The sequence below is a fragment of the Chanodichthys erythropterus genome, chromosome 5 (assembly GCF_024489055.1).
Source record: "Chanodichthys erythropterus isolate Z2021 chromosome 5, ASM2448905v1, whole genome shotgun sequence".
Lineage (NCBI taxonomy): Eukaryota > Metazoa > Chordata > Actinopteri > Cypriniformes > Xenocyprididae > Chanodichthys > Chanodichthys erythropterus.
In genome coordinates, this window is record NC_090225.1 from 25,938,823 (window position 1) to 25,960,117 (window position 21,295).

The window sequence follows — 21,295 nt, forward strand, 5'->3', positions numbered from 1 at the left end:
CAGCCCTGTACTGCATTCAGTTACACAAGATTAATGGAGAAATGATTCAGTGCTGAACGACTATGACATTTATTTGGAACTTCTCGAACATGGAAATGAGCCTTAATAGCTTATATTAATCACTTGTTAATGTCAGTAATCGCCCAGTTCCTGTAGTGACATCTATAAATGTAAATGACTACTGGGATTCCAAGATGCTATACACGTATGCTTGTTTATGTGTGATAAAAGCTCTCTTCAAATTCTAGTAAGTTTCCTATTTTGTCAACATTTTGAGTCCTTATAGGGAACGATCCCACAGTGAAAGCCAATTCCAAAAGATAGACTACATTTTGACCACATTCTAAAGTTTTGCCGCATGTATCTTTTACAGAGAAAATGATCCCACAGTGTATTGGGAAAAACTCCGAGGGGAAATCTTTGGTGTTCAAGAAACATTTTGAAAACAGTTGTGTTGCTTAATATTATAGTGGAAACTATTTTTTTTTTTTTTTTTTTTTTTTTTTCAGGATTCTTTGATGTATACAAAGTTCAAAGAACAACAATTATTTGAAATAGAAACCTTTTGTAACCTTATAAATGTCTTTACTGTCACTTTTGATCAATTTAATGCATCCTTGCTGAATAAAAGTATTAAGTATTTCCACAAAAATATTAAGCAGCAAAAACTGTTTTCAAGTGATAATAATAAGAAATGTTTCTTGAGCTGCAAATCAGCATATGAGAATGATTTCTGAAGGATCATGTGACACTGAAGACTGGAGTAATGCTGCTGAAAATTCAGCTTTGCATCACAGGAATAAATTACGATTTATATTCAAAAATGTATTGAAATCAATTTTAAATTGTAATAATATTTCACAATATTATTGTTTTTTCAGTATTTGATCAAATAAATGCAGCCTTGGTGAGCTTGTTTCAAAAAGTGACGAGATATTTTGTTGAGGTGAAAGCTGTCTCGCGTTATTGCCATGACGGAGTGTGAGGATGAAATTACTAAATTAAGCTTAAGAATATGCCACCGCTATGTTTACATTACACTTCCACTGTTGTTTTGCTTTTTATAGAAATAAAAAACATTAAATTCACTTGAATAACTGTATCTTCAATTCCACCCAGCTCATCCAACACTAGTTGCGGAGTCGTACGTAGTGAAGCAGGAATCAGAGTTTCTGATCATGTGATGAGCTGAATGACCATTGCGGAGGATTCGTTGCCCAACAGAGTAGAATTGTAGTAGTATTGTAGAATGTGCGCTTAGCAACCGCCGCTCCCTATACAGAGTATGCGCGATCGTAAAATCGAAAGCGAAAGTAAAACGCGAACACGCATTCAAATGCGATTTCATTTTGAAAGTGTCTCCCTGATGCATGCAAATATCTCCCATTATGAAAGCAATTTTAGTCTGTGCTGTGTAGTTGTATCCATCTCTTAGCTCCCTATCATGCTTGAAGAAAAATGTGATCTCTATTTGATAACTTTGATTATGGTTGCACTTACTGTTTGCACTTTCTAAGACTAAGAGAAAATTGTGTTATTCATTTTTATACTGTTTTTATTTCTTTGATCAATTTGTGGAAAGGAGTTCAGTTAGGAGGTCAGAAATTGTAGAAGCTCATAATTCATGTACAGTACGGTCTAAAGAGACAGGAGAGAAGCCAGTCTTTTGAGTTTGTGGCAAAACCTTCTATGGTGCTTCTGTATTGTCTTTTACTGAATATGATAATTCATACTTAGAAAGTAGAACTGAAATGACAAGATGATTAGTTAAAACATTTCTCTTTTTCTAGTCATTTTTTTCATCATTGAGGATTTCTTAAAAATTCTGTGTAAAAATTCTCGTCTCATTAACTCAATCTTGTGTCTCGTCTCTAATGCGCTAACTCTCTCGTCTCTTTGGTCACTCACTCTTTTGGTCACTAATTAAAATTGTCTATTTTATCCAATATTTGCTTGTACTATGTTTTGGAACGGAGCCAGTGTGTTTGACTGTTTCTCTCTCTGTGTCTCTGTCTCTTACAGACCTTGGTCTGGATCAGTTTGTGGTGAAACGCTATGATGGAAAGGTAAGCAGCGAGATCTGTGTGCGTGTGCATATGTGGGCGAGTGAGTGGGAACCGAATAGTTACTTTGCCATTGTGCAGCTCGACAGGATGACGCAGGACGGAGACGTTTGTTCTCATTCACTTTTCATAAAAATCTTTCACTCTCTCTCCACAGAAACTCATCCACTGCTCAATCGTGAGCATGCTTTGAAACATTCTCTCTTGTATAGTCTAAAACTCTTTGCATGCTTGAAAATTTTTGAAAATTTTGCACAACAAACTACACATACAGTACATTCTCATCATGTGTTTTTTTATTTATTTATTTATTTTTTAATTTACAAAAGACTGATCTGAATCCATTATGTGCTTTCTGGTTCATGTAGTATCTCTTTGTTCTTGATGTCTCTAGATGACCCTCTTTAAACACACCTCTGCTGTGTCTGTCTTATACGTGTCTATCCTTGCCTTAGATCCTTGGTCTCTATGTTTGGTTCTTTTTTGTTGTTGTTGTTGATGTTGTTGTGTCCTCTAGTACTAGAAAGGCACAGATATAGTCATTTTGGTCAATACCAATAATTCATTTTAGAGTTGGTTGATAACAAATGTAATTTCCGATTAGTATAAATCTATACTGTTTTCAAACATAATATTGTGTTGGGGAAGCTTGTTTGAGTCTGTAATTTTCCAAGCTACAATTTACTCAATTTAAAGTAAATTAAGTATAGTCAAGTGACAAGTTTAATTCAAGGCATCAAATCATAACATGAGTAATCACCAGCATATGTTGGGTTTTGATGATAGGATGTTTAACTAGTAGGGCTGCCCGAATAATCGAAATTAAACCGAACATGGTTTGGCAAAGGTTGCAAATTATTATTTTTTTTTTTTAAATTAATGCACAGCTTGTAAGTGAAGCACAGCTAAATGCAGCAGTAAATGGTACTCCATCTAAAAGCCAGAGGGCGCTCTTACCTAGAAACTAAATATGCCCCGCAGAAGTAAGATAACGCACTTCGTTCCAGGAAATGCCTATGGCCATCATACTATGTAGCTAAATAAACAGAGGATTGAAATGCTTTGATTAAACATGACCAATAAACACACAACCACAACAGTGTATGGTTTATCTGAGTTCTTCAAGCCTTCTCAGGTATTAATATCATGATAACAAAGTATATTTATAATGCAATGATAATCGACATAGCATAAACTAGCATAAATCAAGCATTCCCAATACCGTTCCTGGAGATCTGCCTTCCTGCACAGTTCAGTTCCAGCCCTGCTCCACACACCTGTCTCTAATTATCAAGTGTTCCTGAAGATCTCAATTGGCTGTTTCAGGTGTGTTTGATCAGGGTTGAAGCTGAATTTTGCTGGAAGGTAGATAACCGGTAACAGGATTGGATACCCCTGGCTTAGGACCCATTTACACGACACTGCTTTCAACTAAAAACAGAAAAGTTTTTACGCATTTGGGCATTCATTTACACAACACCCCCTTTTGGGTGCCTGAAAACATGAACTTTTGAAAACGATTTTTTTAAAAAACAAGATTTTGAAACTGATACCATTAACGTCTCTGTGTAAACTACAAAAACACAAATTTGCGAAAACTGTGACGTCATGCACATGAGTATTACATGTTCAGTCTATTGGCGCAGAGTGTTTCTTCCAAAATAGTCTGTTATGTCTTAAATGAACAAACTGTTGAGAAAGAAATCATGTGTATCAATATATTGGATCTGTGCATTGTCTTAAAGTGACAGCAGCCTAATAATCCAAACCAATCAAAGAACAAAAGAGAAAGAAAATCATTCATTGATCTTGAGTGAATAACTTTTTTTTAAACTTTAATAAGGATTAATCTATAAACTAGATTAGCCTAATTTATTAGTTAGTTGTTCGTGTGTTCTTTAGATGTTTGTTCATGGTATTCAGCTGCAACAGAATGTTTTGCCAAAAGACAGAATAAAATGTTTATCTAAATGTTTTTTTTTTTTTTTTACCAAATTCGAATCAAAACTGTAAATCAATAAGAATCATAATCATTAAGCAGAATCAGAATTGGAATAACTAAAATTCAAACGATGCCCAACCCTAACCAGCATAGCCTTGCTGTTGAAGCTTGTTTGTCCTAACTAGGCTATTTAAAGAAATAGTTCACCCAAAAACGAAAGGTCAGTGTCAGTGACTTAAATTTTGACTTTTTGGATCTTAGCTGTGTAAATCACCGCTCATTATGATTATATAAATCTGGAAAAATTGATCATTGATTATATAAATCTAAAACACAAGATCCAAACTTGTGTTTGAATGAAGAAAGAAAATGGGGTGAATAAATGATGCCAAAATTTCATACTTGAGTGAACTATTAACTACTACCAACAGTACATAAGTCAACCAACTTCAGCTGTTTTTCTGGTGAAAAGCATGATTATACCGGTCCGCCAGTATCACAAGCATTCATGCTGTTCTCAGCTGAGGTTTTATGCAGGGTTGTTTGTGGATTCAGGACTTGTCCCATTTTCCTTGTACAGGAAACAGTCTCCTGTCTCCATAGTCATTAAGAGGGAACATTTGTCAAATGACCCAGTCAGAGAGCGGCTGTCACGGTACTGGTGCACCTTGATCAGGCTGATCTCTGGACTGGGATGGGTCACCTAATGACTTTGTGTGTACTGTTTGTGCTGTTCACACACACACTTTACCTAGGCATATTTGTTTGCACATTAGTGGTAATGAGGTGGTGAATCAGTCTTAGGTCAGATGGTGATAAATCACTCCACAGCTAATCACACCAGGGTTTTTTTTTTTTCTGTTGTCTGTACATGGAAGATTCATAACTGAAATATGTACAATTGCTCTGTAATTACACATTGGTTGTTGTTTTTTTGATTAAGGTCTGCGTTTTTTTTTTTTTTTTTTTTTTTTTTTTTTTCCTGCACAGCTGAGAAAGTGAATGAAGTAGCTCTTGGAAAGAGAGTGAGAGTGAATCAAATTTTTGCCATTCAAATGAAATTGGGTACTACCTGTTTAAACGGGTTTCCCAAACACTCCCATCTGCAATGGGTCGGAACACATACTGTAGATATAGTCTCACCCCCATAACCACCTCATTGGTGCATTCAGTTTTTTCTGACAACCCTATTTACCAAATACCAGAGTTACCACAGTTATTGTTAGCACAGTACTGTGTATACCTCTCCATACAAAAAGATTGTATAAGCTTGATAGAGAGTCTGAAAGAGGTCATATAATCAATTATAGTTTTATGGTAGTAACAATAATTGTAGTAACTATAGCAGTTGGTGCGAACCATGGTAAAACCCGCTCTTTGTATCTCAGCCTGTATAAATTCATAAGTTAATATGTCATCAAAAATATAGCCTTTGTTTTTTGTGTTATTGACCAGCAAAATTCCATTTCCACACTGTGTGAAATAACTCCTTTCCATTTCCATTTCCTTCTATCTCTTTGTTGTCCTCGTATTGTTTTTCGGGGGATTGTCGGCCAGGGTGCAGCTTGAGGGATGTGGACTATGTCTTGTTATTTTTCATTTCCATATTTCTGTCAAATCTCTTGCCTGGTTTGCTCCATACGGGCTCCCGGCAGGACTGCTGGATCCATTTCCCTCTCTTCTTCTTCCACACTTCCTTGTGCCGTCAATGCCACTAAATCCTGGATGGTATATTGAAATTCCAGGAACGGTATTTTTCACAGTTAACGCATGGGTGCACAATGCTAATAAACACTCTTGAGTAATTGTTGTGCCTTTTTTGCAAGTGTGTTAACACACCAGCACTTTCAACCTTCTTGTTCATCATCCATCAACAGTATTTTGCAGGTCATCGCAGCTGGTGCTTTGCAAGTGTGACTTTCACAGCTAAAACGGGTTGTGTGTGTGTGAAAGAGAATATGTGTGTTCCCTTCAGCCCACTTTAATGCGCACAGGTGTTTTGCAAACACTATATCTGTTTTCCAACAATATGATGTCAGTGTTGGGGAAGATACTTTGAAACTGTAGTTTGTCAAGCTACAAGTACAGCTACTACTACAATCCAACATGCTCTTATCTATCTATCTATCTATCTATCTATCTATCTATCTATCTATCTATCTATCTATCTATCTATCTATCTATCTATCTATCTATCTATCTATCTATCTGTCTATCTGTCTATCTGTCTATCTGTCTATCTGTCTGTCTGTCTGTCCTATCTAATCTATCTATCTATCTATCTATCTATCTATCTATCTATCTGTCTATCTGTCTATCTGTCTGTCTGTCTGTCTGTCTGTCTGTCTGTCTGTCCTATCTATCTAATCTATCTAATCTATCTAATCTATCTAATCTATCTAATCTATCTAATCTATTTATCAAGAAATATATATATCTCATATTACAATGTCATTTAGCATTTAGAATGACTTTCAAACCAAGCAGCTGCATGACCAACTGGAACCCATTGCAAAATTTGGGATCACATGGATTTCTATTGAAATTAATGGATTTTGCCTGCAACAGTGACCGGACCTTTGGCTGCAAAGTAAAATTTGGCATAAAATCCCAGCTACTTGTTGAAAAAATATGCATGTTAAAGGATTAGTTTTAAATTTCCTAATAATTTTGCTCACCCCCATGTCATCCAAGATGTTCATGTCTTTCTTTCTTCAGTCGAAAAGAAATGAAGGTTTTTGATGAAAACATTCCAGGGTCTCCAAACATTCCATATAGTGGACTTCAATGGAGCCCAAACGGTTGAAGGTCAAAATGACAGTTTACAGCGATCCCAGACGAGAAATAAGGGTCTTATCTAGAGAAACCATCACTCATTTTCTTTTTTTTTCTTTTTTTATTTTATTTTATACGTTTTAACCAAAAATGCTTATCTTGAACTAGCTCTCTTCTTCTTCTCTATTAGAATTCCAGCAGTGTAGGCACTGCTAAGTGTATTACTGCCCTCCACAGGTCAAAGTTTGAACTAAGTTGTCATATACAATATGCTAATGCAAGTATATAACAATTAGTTCAAACTTTGACCTGTGGAGGGCAGTAATACACTTAGCAGCGCCTACACTGCCAGAATTCTAATAGAGAAGAAGAAGAGAGCTAGTTCAAGATGAGCATTTATTGTTAAAATGTATATAAGTTTTGTTTTGTTGTTGTTGTTGTTTTTTTTGTTTTTGTTTTAGAAAATGAGAGATGGTTTCTCTAGATAAGACCCTTATTCCTTGTCTGGGATTGTGTAGAACACTTTGAAGCTGTAATGAAACTGTAATTTTTACCTTCAACCGTTTGGAGCCCATTGAAGTCCACTATATGGAGAAAAATCCTGGAATGTTTTCATCAAAAACCTTAATTTCTTTTCGACTGAAGAAAGAAAGACATGAACATCTTGGATGACATGGGGGTGAGTAAATTATCAGGAAAATTTTAATTTGAAAGTGAACTAAACCTTTAACTACTGTCACACTTCTAGTTAGTAGTGTACAGAAATGAGAACCATAATGAATTCTGTGATTCTGGTTCAGATTCACTATAACAGATTATTTTGAGTTGGATGTGATAAAGTTAATGACTTGTGGTTCATTTTCAATATCCAATCCGATTCAGTCAGTGAGTGAATCGTTAGACCAATTCAAACCAATAGCTCATGAGTTCAAGACAAGATTTATTAGTCTTTTGCATTAAATGGCTCTTGGTTCCCAACCCAACCTAAATACTCCCCAACACTGATATGTATTTATCTGTATGAACATATAACTGTATATCTGTATCCAATCTCTTTTAACACATGAAATCATTGTTCCTTCAGGCATCAAGATGTCCTACTTTTTTTCTTTTTTTTAAGGATATGTGATAGTTTTGTTGCTTTTGTAGTGACTGTTATTAATTTGTGTTCTTCCGGCTCTTCCTGTGTCCATCTAACCAATAAACCCCATCATTCTCTTTTCTGCCATCTTTTTACTTCTCCATCCCCCTCCCCTTTCTGTGCGCCCCTCCCTCTCTGCAGGACTTCTGGCAGGTATGGGGTTGTGCCAAGCTGCATGGGACTGCGTGTGCGTGTATGCGTGATTTAGCCTCTGTAGCGGGTCTACTGAAAATTTCACTAGACCTCCTAATCTCTCTCTCTCTCTCTCTCTCTCTCTCTCTCGCGCTTCTTCTCCTTGAGTTGTCAGAGAGGAAATCCACACAAGTTCCCAGATGTGGAGCTCTGGCCAAACAATGCATTAAAAGCCTCTACATTTCATTAAAAATCACTGGATGTGTAATAAAACTCGGCCAGCTGGGCCAGATGAGCAGAAGAGCTTTAGCTCAGCAGAAAAGAGAGATTTGAATAGTATGACTACAGCAAAGTAGGAGTGAAGTTATTGACAGTGCATTTTCCAGGAGAGCAGATTTGAGAGGCTAAATAGTAATTGTGCGAATGGAGCGAATATCACTCTGGATCAGATATCTATAGCCAGATGATATTTGTAGCATCAGGGGTGTTCTCTATTACATCAAGGCTGCATTTATTTGATCAAACATACAATAAAAACAGTAATGTTGTGAAATGTTATTATGATTTAAAATAACTTTTCTATTTGAATATTTTTTAAGATGCAATTTATCCGTGTTATGGCAAAGCTGAATATTCAGCATCATCACTCAAGTCTCGAGTCACATGATTCTTCAGAAATCAGTCTATATATGCTGATTTGCTGCTCAATTTTATTTATTTGAAAAAAATAAAAAAAATAAAAAATAAAAATATATATATAATATATTTGTTTTTATTTAATCAATTTAGTTTATTTTTTTTAAAACGACTGTTTAAACGTTTTTGTAAAAGTTGACTCTTTTTCTTTAGTAGACAGTGGCATGTTTTTTAATTAAAGAACTAGGCATACTTCTTTTTTTTTTTTTTTTTTACTGTAGCTAGCTATAAATACAAGGTCTTGGTCAGCCGTGTCATTTCTGTGGTGCTTGTGGCACCAAACTGATTTGAAAAAAATAACTAAATTATCTAAAGAATCTGTAAGTGGTCAGGATGTTTCTATATTGGTAGTTTCTAGGGTGTTCTGGGTGGTTGCTAGGTGGTCGATTATTAAACTAAATAAAAGAAAAGCCCTTTATGGCATTCGTATCTCTAGATATGGCTCAGGTCCCTCCTTCAATGTAAGTCTATGGGTTTTTTATGCCAGTTTAATCATCAGCTAGACAAAAATATGGAAGCTTGTTTCCGCCATAAAAAATAAAAAAGTAATTGTGACTTTTTATCTCAGAATTCTTTTTTTTCCTCTCGCAATTGCAGGTTTATATCTCACAGTTGCGAGTTATAAAGTCAGAATTACGTAATATAAAGTTAGAATTGCGTGATATAAAGTTAGAATTGCGAGTTATAAAGTCAGAATTACGAGTTATAAAGTCAGAATCGTGTAATATAAAGTCAGAATTACGTAATTTAAAGTTAGAATTGCGTGATATAAAGTTAGAATTGCGAGTTATAAAGTCAGAATTGTGTGATATGAAGTCAGAATAAATGTTTTTATTAATTATTAATTTTTTTATTTAGTGGCGGAAACAAGCTTCCACATAAAAACCATATAGAAGATTGCTTAAAAAACGTATTAGCTCACCTCTCCCCATTAAGCCACACAATTAGAGATATCTTTCAAGTCTGTAGCACAAACACTAATGCACCAAAGTTTGATACCTAGAGTTATGGATTTATTCAGATCTCTAACCTCAAGCTTGAGTAATAGTACTTTTGCTTTTCCAAACAATTTTCCTAATCACTCCCCTCCTCTGCCATTGTTAGATCAAACAGGTAGTCCCGGCCCATTGGTTGAACCAGAAGCCGGCATTTGTCAAACCGCTCCAGCAAACAATTTGAAACCGCCACAGTGTTTACACAAGAAGTCATCGGCTTACTTACAGTCTCTGCATTTTAAACTGCTATTTTAACATTGATAAATGACATGCCTCACCTTTAAGACTTTGTGTTATTGGAAAGTGGGCGGTGGTGACCTTTGCTCAATGTTTAGAACACATAGAGCATGTTCAGACCCACCTAGACAGGAAGACACAAATATGCACACAGACACACTTACTATGAGTCACACCCCAGTTTGAACAGGACCTGCCCGGGACATCAAGGCAGTGCTAAGGACTTTGAATTAATCTGAATTGATCTAGAACATTCTGCTGACGCCCACACACTTTATACCACCCCCACCCCACACACACACACTCAAGGTCTAGCGTGTGCACATGTGCAGTAGGGTCTGTTATGGAATAGCATTGAGGGAGGCCAGCTGCCGTCTCTCCCTGCTGAATTATTGAGCGTAGAGAGTCTCCTTTGTGTACCGTACAGAGAAAGCACGAGTGCGTGTTATGTGCACGCATGTGCAAATGCTCATGTGAATGAACAATGCAGCACTGGGGATCAGACCAGTGAGCCATAGAGTCAGGATAATACCATTTTTAATTTCTGATGAGAGGGTTAGAAGTACAGTGTTTTCAATGGATTGTACTTTTATCTACCAGCATGGCAGCTGTTCAGCTTGAGAAACAGTTTTCAAGTTCAGTAGACAAAAACTCCATAAACTCCATAAATAAAACAATTTGATTTTTGAAAATGACATGATCTTGGACCTTTATAGAGTGCATGCCATTGTGAATTTTTCACAGCCTCGTTTTTATTCGTGTAAAATTCCAGGTTCTGTCCACCCTGACTGAGGTCTGTTGGTGGATCGGTTAGATGTCATGCAAGTATGAATGAGTAGGGCCTTATTCACCCATTGGTGCCTTCTTGTTTGCTTTAATTTTGCCATTGTTGTTAATTTGTCAGGTATAGGGTTTTTGATTATAAACATTAAATATTATTATAAATATAAAAAAATTAAATTAAACTTGCAGGGAGCCTTTAAATATTTGAACATTTAAACAATTATTGCTTGAAATAAAAATTAAAAAAGTCACATAAACAGCTAATAGAATAGAAAGAACAAAGACAATTGAATAAATAAAAAGTTTTTCACATTATTATTAAACTAAACAGTCAAAACTATTTACAAGTATTAGAAGAAATAAAACGAGAACAAAAAATATGTTAAGTAAATTATGAAGTTCTTTATGAACAATATAATCTATGAAACTAATTTTGAGTAATTATATTATAAAATTGAATAAAATATATTAAAAAAGGTTACACTATAATATTTAAGTTAGGTTGAATTTCTTTTTAAGAATTTAACACAACAAGGGCACTGTAAAATAAAGTGTTACCTTAAACTATATTACTAATAATATGTATAGCAATACTTATTACAAAATGCATATATTATTGTGTAGTACAAAAATGACAGTTTATTAACTATCCTACAAGTCTTGCTAGCCAATCTTTCTGGAGATTATTATTATTTTTTTTACTAGTGGGTGCAGGACACTATAGTAAATTTATGTAAGTGGGATAGCAAAATAAAGTAAACTGTGACATATTACACCCAAAAATTCTTCATAGAGTGGACTACCAGTAAAATTGATAAATTTGGGACCAAAATTTATTCTGACATTTTGACCTCACCATGTTTTGCTTAAGTGTTATCTGACTTAAGATTAATTTATTCTGACACAGTTTAATAATGAGATCTCATCTCATTGTATTACCATTTTTTTTTAAACTATAGTGAATAAACTGTAATAATGAATGAAATGTTCAAGGTGTCTGAATAAATTTTGGTTTGACTGTATTTATTGTACATATTGACTTGATAATATAGTACCAGTATACAAATTATGTCCTGAAAAACTACATTTCTAAATGAGTCTGAAATGATTTTTAAATGATCAATATTCTAATTTGTCTGTATAGTGTCAGCTCAGTGGCTAATTGAATTGTCTCAGTATTCAATTTTTATTGCTGCTGTTAAATCACATAGACAGCCTTATTACACAGTAGTACCTGTTACTTTTCTTTGCACTCCAAGAACAACAATCACAATCATTTGTGATTATTGAACGAGGATTTTTTTTTTTTAAAAATATATTTTTTTATAGAGACTGCAGTGGAGGAGGGTATCCTCAAGTATTTATTCTTGTAATTAAGAGACAACCTGAAAAATGTCTTTAGAGGATTTTACTCAATCAGTATGCGCCCCCTAGAGGAAGACATCTTTTTGTCTCACACTAAAGAGCTAAAGAGAGAGAGTTTTTTTTTTTTTTTTTGCTGACTTAATATATATAATTTATAATAATTTACGTATTTTATACACACATATATATATATATATATAATATAAATTTTTTTTTTTTTTTTTTTTTTTTTTTTTTTTTGAAAAGTTTTATGTGTGAATTCTTTTACTTTTGATTTTGGAATGAAGTGTGACCAGTATCTGATCTCTGGCAACTCAAAAAGACGAAATTTTCTCCTCTTCTCTCTCTCTCTCTCTCTCTCTCTCTCTGTCTCTCTGATGAAGCGAAGACCTGTGCCTGTGCTTTAGATCTCTGTGCATGCCCTGCGCTGAATGCCTGCGACTGACTGGCTACAGGACAGGCTGCTAGTGGGATGGGGCAGAGCTGGCGTTATGTAGCGCCCCCTGCCTGCACTCTGTGACACCACAGTTTGCCCTGGTCCCAAGAACACATGCTCCCTTCCTCTATTCTCTGTTCGCTGGGCCTATAACTGCATGAACACGAAGCACACAGCATGAGTTGACTAACTTTGGGTCAGAGGTCATGTTATTTTGGACAGTCCCTGAAACACTTGTGGGTACGGTGAACATGATGCATGGCTGGGAGGGGGTGGAGCCTGCTATGTGTGAGAAGCTGATTGGGCTGCCACCTTGGAAACCAGTCTGATGTCTTGTGGGTGACTTTATTTTGACCTTTATGTTCAGCAGGTGCCTTCAATGAACAATATTTGAGAAGTGTAAATACATGTACACTTTATTCTACATTTATTTTTATTTATTAAATGTTTTTTTATTTTTTCACACGATTGAATGAATTAAATGATTGTCACACTTAAAATGGATAGTTCACCAAAAAAATGAAAATGATGTAATCATTTAGTCGTCATTTTATTTCTTCTCTGGTTCACAAAAAGGAGAAATTTTGAAGAATGTGCATGCTGCTCTTTTCCATATAATGATGGTGAAAAATAGCACTATTAAAAATCCTCATAAAAGTAGTCCATATGACTTGTTCGTTATTTTCCAAGTCCTCTGAAGCCATGTGATGCATTTGTGTGAGAAACAGACCAAAAGATTAAGTTCACTGTAACAGTCAGATCTTATTTGTACTGTCAAACATTCAAACTTTGTGCAGTTGTAAGACTTGCAAGAATCAGTAGTACCATTATTGTCAAACCTGCAGTGACACATCTTGATGTGGCAAGTGCAGGTGGGTTTTAATAAGTAGGATAGAGGGAAAAAAAAGATTTAAAAAAAATAAATTAAAAAAAATACTGCATGAGGAGCAGAGCAACATTCATCATACGACTTCAGAAGACCTAGAATATAGTGCACAACCTGTTTTTACTACCTTTTTATTTTGGAGCTTGACAGCATCCCTTCCCATTCTCTTTTCTGTTTCATGGAAGACAGATACTATAGACCAGTGGTTCCCAACCTTTTTTACACCGGAGTTCTTTTTTTGCAAACATACTTTGCAGACATTTTTTACAACTTAAAAGTACTTACTCTGCTGAGTTATACAGTAATTTAAACAAATAAGCACAAGTCAATCTGCCATACCAAACAAGATCACATGGAGATACCAAAGGACTGAATTTAAATACTATGTGGATCCATTAAAAATTATTGAACACACATAACCACTGATCCTCTCAAACTTCTCCAAAACACGCTTGTTCGGCGAGCATCCGTTATAAAACACTCACAGTACATTCACTTTGACAACTATGCGAATATATTGAACTGTCTTCATACAGAAATACGATTTTATAGCGATCAGTGAGTCGAGTGTGCGCGTATGGTTTGTTTGTGCATAACAACGGACTCAAGCATGCCTTATGTACGACTCCCTAATGTCACTAGTCATCTTTACCTTCATTACAATCGTCATCCATCAAAACCTTATTAGCAACGACACTGGTTTTCTTTTTCCAACTGAGACAGTTTGCATTTTGACCCACCGTTCAGTTTGTATTTCACCGCAGCATGATGAGAAACGGCCTGGGCTGATCCGAAACAATCACAGTATACAAATTAGAGAGATAGTGCCTTGTTTTAAATGTATTTTTAATTCATTTAGATTTTTTTAATGTAACATAATAATTAATTTAATTATATTATAAAAAATCCCCTCGAGGACCCCTAGTTGACCGCGGCCCACAGGTTGAAAACCACTGCTATAGACAGACTTGAATTAATTACATTTCTATTCTTTTCATTTTTCTGTTTTCACCACAGTGGTTTTTACATCCCAAGTCTGGAATGATGGATTGAAATTATTAGCCTTCTAAATTAACTGTGTATTTTGAATTAATTGGACATAATATATTAGTTTTTGGCATCTGGAATGAATGAATGAATGAATGAATCTCGCAGGCATTTTGTGTGGCACTTTTGATCTTAACTAACATGCATGTTTTTTTGTTTATTTGTTTTTTTTGTTAAATAGGAAGTACTTTTTAATTGACCACACTCTTAAAAATAAAGGTTATTTGTTGGCATCTATGGTTCCCTCAAGAACTTTTAAAATCCATGGATACTTTTAATTTCACAATATTGGAAAAGGGTTCTTCAGATTATTAAAATGTTCTTAACACAAAGACAAACAATGTTTCTTTTGAGAACTATTGAAAGGTTCTTTTAGAAAACCAAAAATGTTTCTTCTGTGGCATTGCTGTGAAAATCCTCTATTTGGTAGCTTTTTTTGTAAAGGGTGAACTGAGTGCATTAAAAAAAAAAAAAAAAAAATTAACCTTCAGGAGGTTGTTGAATGGCTTTGTTGTTGATTGTAATGGCTGTTCCTGCTGGCTGCTGTCATGTTATTGATGGGCTGCAGAACAGGCCACAACTTTTGGGAAGTGGGATGTATTACCAAAAAAAGATGATGTCATTCTAGTTTGGCAAGGATTCTGATTTATTGTTTATAGAAATGAACATTGTGGGGTTTTGTATCTAAACTGCAGCATTTCATACTGAATCATCTCATTAACATGATGACCAATTAGCAAAGTTTGAATCAAACTCACTCAGAATTCAGACCATTTCTGACTCTTTTTTTTAAATTGCCACAATGTCTCTTAATAGTATTTCGCAAGAGAAGACACAGTTTTACTGTGTTATTCCTTTTAGATGTTACACCCAGTGCCCAAGGAAGTCGACCGGAAGTTGAAGTTGGCCGCGTGCCGCCATCTTGTAGCAGAACTTCACTTGCGTTAGCATTCCATTGACTCCCATTCATTTTGGCGTCACTTTGACAGCGAATAACTTTACATCTGAGGCGTTTAAAGACTCCATTTGTCCATAATTTATTTCTAAAGATACACGACAATGTATAAAGGGCTCCATTACCTTCTATGTTGCATTATGGCCCAGTAGAAACAGTTTTTGTAAAAATAAGCTAAAGATTGCGTCATAACCACTCGACTCTCTGTCGCACAGAAGAGAAATTACCGTACAGACAGGAGGATAAGCTCGCAGGCAATAGTATGCATTAACTTAATATGGCGTACTGGCGTTACATTTTAAAATACTATACAAACTAATTAATCAGAATACTTACTCCTGCTCACTCACGCCAAAGAACTCCCCGCTCAAGCTCGCCGTCTCTGCAAGATTAACGATGGCAGTTCGCGCACCGCTACTAGAAGAATTACATCTGTCAGACAGGTTGCGGACGTCATCAAGCTTAGTGTGAGTCTGCGCGTCAGAAACGGAAGTGCTAAAAATCGCTAAAAATGGGCTTCACTTGACTCAATTGAGTTCCAATGGGGTCGCTGTGTCCATTTCTTTTACTGTCTATGGTTGCACCAGAACTTTATGCAGACATTTATTTTTTTCTATTGAATTCCAAAGGTCTTGATATACTTCAAGCAAATTTGAAGAACAAACAAAGCTCTTATTGCATTTCAGACAAAATCAGGCCAAAACGAAGTTTGTTTCAGGAGTTCAAAACAGCTTGCTAAAGCGAACTTTCTGGACAAGTTTGCTCTGGCAGGTAAACATGTTCGAACTACCATTGGTCTGTGCTGATTAAATAATATGTGGGTGTGCTCAGGGGCTCTGCCTTCTTTAACATGGAAATCTTCTCCGGCTCATTTCTTTTGTTAAGTCTGTTGAAGTCAGATGTGAGTAACATGAAAACTCTGTAGAGCTATAGAAATTGAAGTTGTAATTCTAATTGAAAGTAACACTGACACTTTTTTCATGTTTAATACTTTAAAGCTGCTTGCTTTAAAGCAAAAAGTACTATCTAAATAAAAATGACGTTACATGACAGGAGTGCAGAATTGCAGATCTCATGCAAACATATCCTCGTTGCTATTTACATATTCATTCATTTACACCAAATTTTGATGTCAAATGGAGTTGGATCCACAAAAAAAAAAAAAAAAAAAACTGAAAGGGTCCTTAGAAAGCTCAGCATAATTTGATCCAAATCCAGACCCTGTCTACCAGTTCCCCTCGTTTGGAGAAAGTGTGTCATGGCCTTAGTTTTAGACAGTGCTGTTGGACCATTGATTGTAAATCGTTTGTTCATCCAGATCTGAATCTGGAGTAAGATCTGAGACTTTTTGTTATCTGAGCTCTGGCATTAATGAAGCAGAAGTGCTGATAAATGTAACAAGATTGTTAAAGGGTTACTTCAGAATTTAGCATTAAGCTTTGTATTAGTAAAATACCACTAGTATTTTCGAATTAGCGAATTAAAACTACAGCCAGTAATAGCAGGTAGTTCCGCATTTTTTCACCACGCCCATACATATGCGCGTTTGAGGTTACTCACGGACATAGATCAAAAATTTTATCAAAAGTGGGTGACAATTATATTTTTAAGCTTACAGTAATTAACTTTATTATGTCTGCACTACATCAGTGGTTCATCTCGCAAATTTATCAGTCTCTGCAGTCATCTCAACCAATACAGCAACAGTTTTTTGTGGTAAAGTTAGCATAAATAGATAAATAAACTCAGTTTTACAGAACAGTGGCTTTACTTTGACAACAGTCAACTTATATGCAACTTATATGTAATTGTCTATCTAACGTTACTTTGCTAAGTTTGCTACTGTGTTATCAGTCTAGTATCAGCGAGTCTTACCTCTAGGCGAATACGCTTAGTACCAGATGGCCCAGGCTGTTCGTCCTCTGGGAAAGTGAATATAGATGGTATCGCGGTGTCATTCAGAATGGTTCTCTTCATTGCAAGGATATTTGGTTCGTAGTCCTCGTGCTTGAAATGGAGACTACATATTCTGCGTTTTTTTAGGTTTTCTATAACGGTGTCATCTCCAAACTTCGGGTGTTTGATGGCCCACAGCCACTGTTTACATCGCTCCAAATCTTTAACTTAATCGGAAAATGATGGAAACTTACTTGTCCTTTGCTGGTTTTGGGTGTATATCCAGGTACAAAGCAACTTAGCACCATTTCGCTGTAAATGTATGAACTAACTCACGATTTATTTGTTTGAATTTTCCTGGTAATGCCGCCTGTAACCGATAGGCGTGGTTTGGGCGTGGCTTCGCAAGGGCAGCAAAACAAGTGCATTCTGGGAGTTGTTGTCTTTCATCCACATTGGTCAAAAATACATTTTCTGCCTTTTCCCAGTCTAGAAAGCTCCAAATTCTAAAATAATTTCACATTTCTACTTCATAAATGACCAATTTTAAATACACATTCATTTTTCCAGGGGTGAAGTACCCCTTTAACACAATGCAGTGTCTCTGGACTCTGGATGTCGGTGCTTATGTCTTGGTTCAGACCTTATGGTTGGCGGTATAAAGCTTCCCTGTGTTGTGGGAAACTGGTACCTGTGAAGTGATTCCAAAAGTCCCACAGAGACACAGAACGATCTTACTTCCAGCTCTACCTTCATACAGTAAATTGCTATCCACAGCTCCTAAAATATCAGAGGGGGAATAGGAAAGAAAGTTGAATACAAGAACCAAAAAATCAATAGTAATGTGCCATTCATATGCTTCGTCGACAGTGGGTCTCATTCACTTATTTGCGTGGATTATTTCACACAAGTTTGTTCTTTGATCCTGCTTTACGTAAATCAGGGCCTTAACTGGACTGTGCTCGAGGATCTACCCAGTCTTTCCATAGGCCTGCTTGCTAGTGCTCGGACACAGACCAGGAAATTGATGGTCTGTGCTCTCGCTCTCTGTCCTTTCCACATAAATGGTGGCACTGAAGATTAATTAGACTGTCTTCTCAAGAACCGAGCCTCAAGTGAAATGATTGTAACCTTTTAAATGAAAGTTAAATATGGAGGAGTGTCTGATCCTTTTTGGCACTGCAGTAGCACACAGACATACACAAGCTTTGCCCACTATAACGCGACATTTGCAACGAGAGCAATTCAGAGCGACAAAGAATCTGTTCTTGTGAAATCTTGAATTCTAATGAGTTTACTGAAGTACTAGAGACTGTTTAGCATGTGTAGCACTTTTTTTTTCCCACTTCATTATTGGTGCAAATGTAATTTGTACTATATATATATTTACGTCCTGGATGTGGCTGATTTAATATCATATAAGATACGTTTGAGTAAGCTAATTAGCAAAGTGGTCATACTGCTGTTCAGCTCTTTCAGCTCAAGTGGATCAATGGCCAATGTACTGTCATTGGATCAGCTGAATCAACTCTTTCTGCATGTTTTATTATCTTTCCTTAAACATTATTTCTTCATTATTCATTTAATATTAGGGATGCACCGATAACGATACTAGTATCGGTATCGGGCCCATTACCAAGCTCATGTAGCCTATTTGTACTCGTACTCGTAAAAACACCCCCGATACCAAAGGCCGATACATCACGTGACGCAACTGACAGAATTGTCCGTGCAGACAGACACCGGCGGCAGCAGCAGAAACAATGTCAGCCTCAGAGGTGTGGAAATACTTCAAAATTAATGATGACGACACACACATTGCGAACTGCATGCTTTCAATCACAATTCGTTATTGATTAGTGAAGGAGGAATAGGCGGAATCACGCTGCATGACACAGACCAGAAGCGGGCGCTCTGGCACGCACGCTCTCTCTTTCTTGCGTGCGATCAGTTCTCCTCGTGCCCGAATGGTCAAATGCACACATAGTTGTCAAAATGTCCATCATGTGGAGTATCTCATACAGTCGGTTATGGCTTAAGTGGACGTAAACATTTGGGTGAAAACAAGAAATGTGTCAGTATCCATGGATTCGGTCTTAAAGGGATCATAGCCTATTTGTCATTAATAAAACAACAAAATATTTTAAATAAATATATACATGGTAAATAAACCTACTGTATCTGAAAAACAAGTTTATTTAATTTGTATCTCTATAGTATGTGTTGTATTGTTTGTAATTTGTTTGTACATTTCTTTATATAACAACAATTATATATAACGTTATTGGTAATTATGCCCTTTTAAGGTTTTTGGACACTGTGAAATTTTTGTTCTTTAAGTTTGTGACAAGCACATAAAAATGATTACTTTTTTCATTAGAGTAATAATAAAGAAGCTGTCCTACTTTCATTAGTTCACTCACTGTGTTGTATTTGGAAAACTGCAACATCAAAAAGAGAGAAATGAATAAATGTATAGGTATCGGTATTTGGTATCGACGAATACTAGAAAAAAAGTAGCGGTACTCGTTCCCGTTACTTAAAAAATGGTATCGGTGCATCCCTATTACATATATATAATATATAAGTTAATATATAATTTCCTTCATTCGTTCACATCAATAATATGGTTTAATTAAAATTGTTTAAAGGGGACCTATTATGATTTTTTTTTTAATTTTCCTTTTCTTTAGTGTGTAATATAGCAGCTGTTTGTGCATTTAAACGATCTGCAAAGTTACAAAGCACAAAGTCCATGCCAAAGGGAGTGAATCTCTCCAACAGAAAACACCTGCTTTAAATGTAGTCCTGCCATTATTTTTGTGACGTTACCGTGTGTTTATCACGTGTCAAAAAATCATTTACATAGACATTTTAAACACTGTTCCTCAGCATTATAACCACAACCTTTCAGCCACTTTTCCATCATCAGGCCGAACGGTTCTCATTGTGTAACCGTTCCATTCCGTGCTGATCCGTGCCAGCTGGTACGGTTCCGGTTTCATTTTCCACTGTGGGGCTGATAACGGCCGCTCTCTGGAACGTAATACAAAAGCATCAAGTCGTTGGTAATGCAACGGTTTACTTATGATGTGAGATGTAAATGACAACCACGTTATGGAGGATGATCAGATATTTCTTCCAATTTTATTATTAATTTGTATTTAAGTCGCTCAAATTAGTAAGCTACGGAGAAACTGGTAGCCAGGAAACAGACATGTGACCTATCCTGAGTGGTGAAATCACTTCACGGATTCTACTAGCACCATTCAGCGTGGTTAGACAACCATGTAGAGAATTTCGGGCCGAGAGCAGTTTGTAATAGTGTCGTGCCGAACAAGGCTTAAGTGGAAACACAACTGGAACCATTCCTTACCATTCTAAGAATCGTTCGGCCCAATGGTGGAAAAGTGGCTTTTGTTGCAAAGGTGGTTTGGGTTGATCAGCTTGGTCTTCTTGACTGTCATTATCAAACTCTGGTACAGCAAAACTGACTCCACAGTTAGTGTAGTTACAGCAGTATTCACAGCACCTCATGAAGCCTCCGGACTTGATACAGTTATGGCAGTAGACCAATCAAAAGTAGAGACTTCATCAAAAAATGTGTACTCCAGGACCAGGGAGAACCACTGTAAATGAGCATAATAATATCCCTTTCAATGTCTAAAAGCAAACCCTCTTTATTATCATTGATGAAATAATAATAATAATTAAAAAAAAAACCTTTACCAACAAGCTCTTTAAGATAAGATTAACAGCAAATGCAACTTGTCTTAGCGGAAATGGCATTTGGAGAGCTCACATACTTTGCGTCTCGAAAACAGAATCAAGTGTCATTTAGGTAGATTTTTCTAGGGGAAAAAATATGGAGTAAAAAATCCCCTAGGCCAGCAGTGAATTCCTGCGTTGTGTTTGTTTTTGTGTTAGCGACATTTGTTATATAAAA

The 21,295-nt window shown here is 36.1% G+C and overlaps 1 protein-coding gene across 1 annotated transcript in view; it reads left to right on the forward strand.

Moving 5' to 3' along the window:
• Positions 1-21,295, forward strand: part of micu1 (mitochondrial calcium uptake 1) — a 103,970-nt gene that overhangs the window by 56,951 nt on the left and 25,724 nt on the right. The window contains exon 5 of the mRNA XM_067386718.1: positions 2,023-2,066. Within this exon, the coding sequence (XP_067242819.1) occupies positions 2,023-2,066 (44 nt within the window). The remainder of the gene's footprint in view (positions 1-2,022; positions 2,067-21,295) is intronic.